The sequence below is a fragment of the Trypanosoma grayi genome, assembly GCF_000691245.1.
Source record: "Trypanosoma grayi strain ANR4 Tgr_1283_V1, whole genome shotgun sequence".
Taxonomy (NCBI): domain Eukaryota; phylum Euglenozoa; class Kinetoplastea; order Trypanosomatida; family Trypanosomatidae; genus Trypanosoma; species Trypanosoma grayi.
In genome coordinates, this window is record NW_008826902.1 from 1,377 (window position 1) to 4,043 (window position 2,667).

The 2,667-nt window shown below is 58.5% G+C and overlaps 3 protein-coding genes across 3 annotated transcripts; all 3 read right to left on the reverse strand.

The window, feature by feature from the left end:
* Nucleotides 1-142: 142 nt before the first annotated feature.
* DQ04_12831010 (hypothetical protein) lies at nt 143-526 on the reverse strand (the record flags this gene model as incomplete). Its single annotated transcript, XM_009316827.1, has 1 exon — nt 143-526. The coding sequence occupies one exon, from the start codon at nt 524-526 to the stop codon at nt 143-145; it is 384 nt and encodes a 127-aa protein (XP_009315102.1).
* A 657-nt stretch (nt 527-1,183) lies between these two features.
* On the reverse strand, nt 1,184-1,495 carry DQ04_12831020 (hypothetical protein; the record flags this gene model as incomplete). Its single annotated transcript, XM_009316828.1, has 1 exon — nt 1,184-1,495. The coding sequence occupies one exon, from the start codon at nt 1,493-1,495 to the stop codon at nt 1,184-1,186; it is 312 nt and encodes a 103-aa protein (XP_009315103.1).
* A 335-nt stretch (nt 1,496-1,830) lies between these two features.
* Nucleotides 1,831-2,331, reverse strand: DQ04_12831030 (excreted/secreted protein 15; the record flags this gene model as incomplete). Its single annotated transcript, XM_009316829.1, has 1 exon — nt 1,831-2,331. The coding sequence occupies one exon, from the start codon at nt 2,329-2,331 to the stop codon at nt 1,831-1,833; it is 501 nt and encodes a 166-aa protein (XP_009315104.1).
* Between the last annotated feature and the right edge of the window lie 336 nt (nt 2,332-2,667).

Consider the following 2,667-nt stretch of genomic DNA (forward strand, 5'->3'; position numbering starts at 1 on the left):
CAACAGCATCAGCAGCAGCACCACCAGCAACAACACACTACAGGCAAGGCGCTGCGCCTCTTAAGGATTTCATCTCTTCTCTCCTTCATCCCCTTCTCTCAACGTCACACACACAGACACACACGCACAACGTCTATCCGCCTCAGTCCAACCTCTCGCGCCACTGCAGCTGCACATCCTGCGCGAAGGAGCGCTGCGTCGCGACACGCCGTCGTACCACGGCGAGTGCCTCCCGCCCCTTCTTCCACGGGACGAAGAGCTCGCGCAGCAGGAGTAGCGCGACGAGGTGAAAGCCAGCTACTGGCGCGTACTCGTCGCACAGTGCGGACCGCCCCACAACTGTGACGAAGATGAGCCACGCGACGATGAACCCCGCGATGAATCCGGGGAGGTGGGTCGCCACCTGCAGAAGCAGCGGCAGGTACCGCAGGAACTGCAGCATCAGCGGCCCGCCGGGGTCCAGCGGTGCGGCGCCCGCCGAGTAGTGCTGCTGCTGCTGCTGCTTTAGGTGGTGCTGTTGATTCATTGTCTGCGTCGCGGCAGTGCACAGGGGCGACGCATACTGTTCGCGTACGTGGATGTGCAATTGAGACAAGAGGCAAGAGACAAGAAATCAGCAACAGCAACAACAGCGGGATCAACAGTAGGGGGGCGGGGACTCCCTCGCCCACAATCCCCAACACACACACACACACACACACAGACGCAATCGCGCTCTCAGGCAAGCAAGACGTCATGGAGAACTGGTCAGACCACAAGAGGCCAGAGTGTGTGATGCAAACAAATACACAACGCACAGGTATGCACAGAAGACACACTGTGAGACGTCACCTCATTTTATTTTTATTGGCTTCCGCGTCGTCGCAAGGCTGAGAGCGCGGCACCACAACCCAATCCCTGCAGCGGTTGGCATGACGACGGAGAGAGTGGCAGTGCGTATGAAAGGGAACCCGAATCCCCCACACAAAGAGAACGTCATAACAAAAATAATAGTAGTTAGGGATGGTAGTGTATATCACTCTGTTCTCCCCCCACTCTCACCGTTAAACGTGCCTTCTCATGATACACATGAAGCACCGCCGCAGCGGCGCGCCTCTCGCTGTTGCTGCTGCCGCTCGTCGTCACGTCTTGCGCACCGCGTCGACAAGAAAAAGGAACACCTCCCGCATCCACCACGTAGGACTCAACAGAGAGCTGCAGACGCCGCACCCGTGTAGAGACGGGCAGTAACAGCAGTGCCTGCGCCACTACAGCGACACAGCTGCGGTGGCTGTGACATGCCAGTGCTGTTGTGGCTGTTGCTTGCAGCGGCCCGGACGCTGAGCTGCGCCGCCACCACCGTGCCCTTGCAGACCTCTTCCGGCGAGCCTGCACGACGGGTGTAAGCAGCGAGTAGGGGTGAGGAAAGACGCTCACACACAGGGGCAGAGTGTACTAAAGGGGAACACGAACGTTGAATACAACACCGCGGCGCACATGCCTGGGCTTTTCTCATATATATCTATATGTGTCTCTCTCTCTGTGTGTGGGTGGATGCCTATCGTCCCGGGTTTGCCATCGCCCTTGTGCGATGTTGAGTGCAGAGGTCACGACAAGCACAATAATGAGGAAAACAAAAAAGAACGACAATAAAAAAAAAAGGACGACTCAAGTGCCACAGCAGACCTTGGGGGAGCTGCGGTTTCCACCACCCTTGCCTCTTATTCTTACTGCAACGCCGCCCGCTGCTGCTCACATAATGTAGTCCACGCCGCCACCACCACTACCACAGAGAAACCGACACACATCACTACTACAGCCCCCGCCCCGCAAACACTACAAACCGCACACTCACGCCTCCTGCAGCCACAAAATGCGCATCCGTCCCTCGAATCGGGTGCGGCTCTCCTCCACGAGTTCCTTCCGAAGCGCCGCTGCCTCGCGGAAGAGCCGCTCCGCCACCTCGCGTTCGCCCTTGCCCTTCTCCTGCATGCAGACAACGCAGTAGTCGAGGGTACACCGCAGCGTAATGAGCAGCGCCTCCCAGCACTCGAACTCCGGCTCCACCTGGTGTGCTGCGTTGTCGGCGATGAACTTTTCCATATCCTGCCGCAGCTCCTGCACGAGGGCGAAAAGACGCCCCCACACATCAAGCCCGTAGCCCTCAGCGAAGAGGCCCTTTTGGTCCTGCTGTAGCTGCAGCTGCACATCGGCTGGTGCATCCCCACTACTCTTGCTGCTACTGCTGCTGCCACCACCTAATTCCTCTTCCCTCCCATTGCCGCTGCCGCTGTAGCGTTGTCCAGTGGCAATGGTGCGAAGGTACACCGCCATTCCGGTAAACACCTCCATCTTCTCTTGCTGTGGGTGACGCTCCGACGGCGGGCTTGTGAGCGCAGCGGTGCGCTCCACAAGAAGGCGTACGTCACTCCAGCGCAAATCTAACGCCTCCACCGTACGCTTTTCACCAACAGAGGATTGCTGCAACGTGAGGGCGTTGCTACCTGTCTCACCACCGGCAACAATCGCACCACGAACACCTTCATTCGCCTCCTCGTCTGCTGCTGTTGCTCCTGCTGGCGTTTCAGACTCTTGCTGTTGCTGCTGCTGATGCCGGTGGTCACTCTCCAGAGTGGCAGACTCTGCAACATCGGCAAGCGACTTCTTCACGGAAGCGTGCACCGGCGT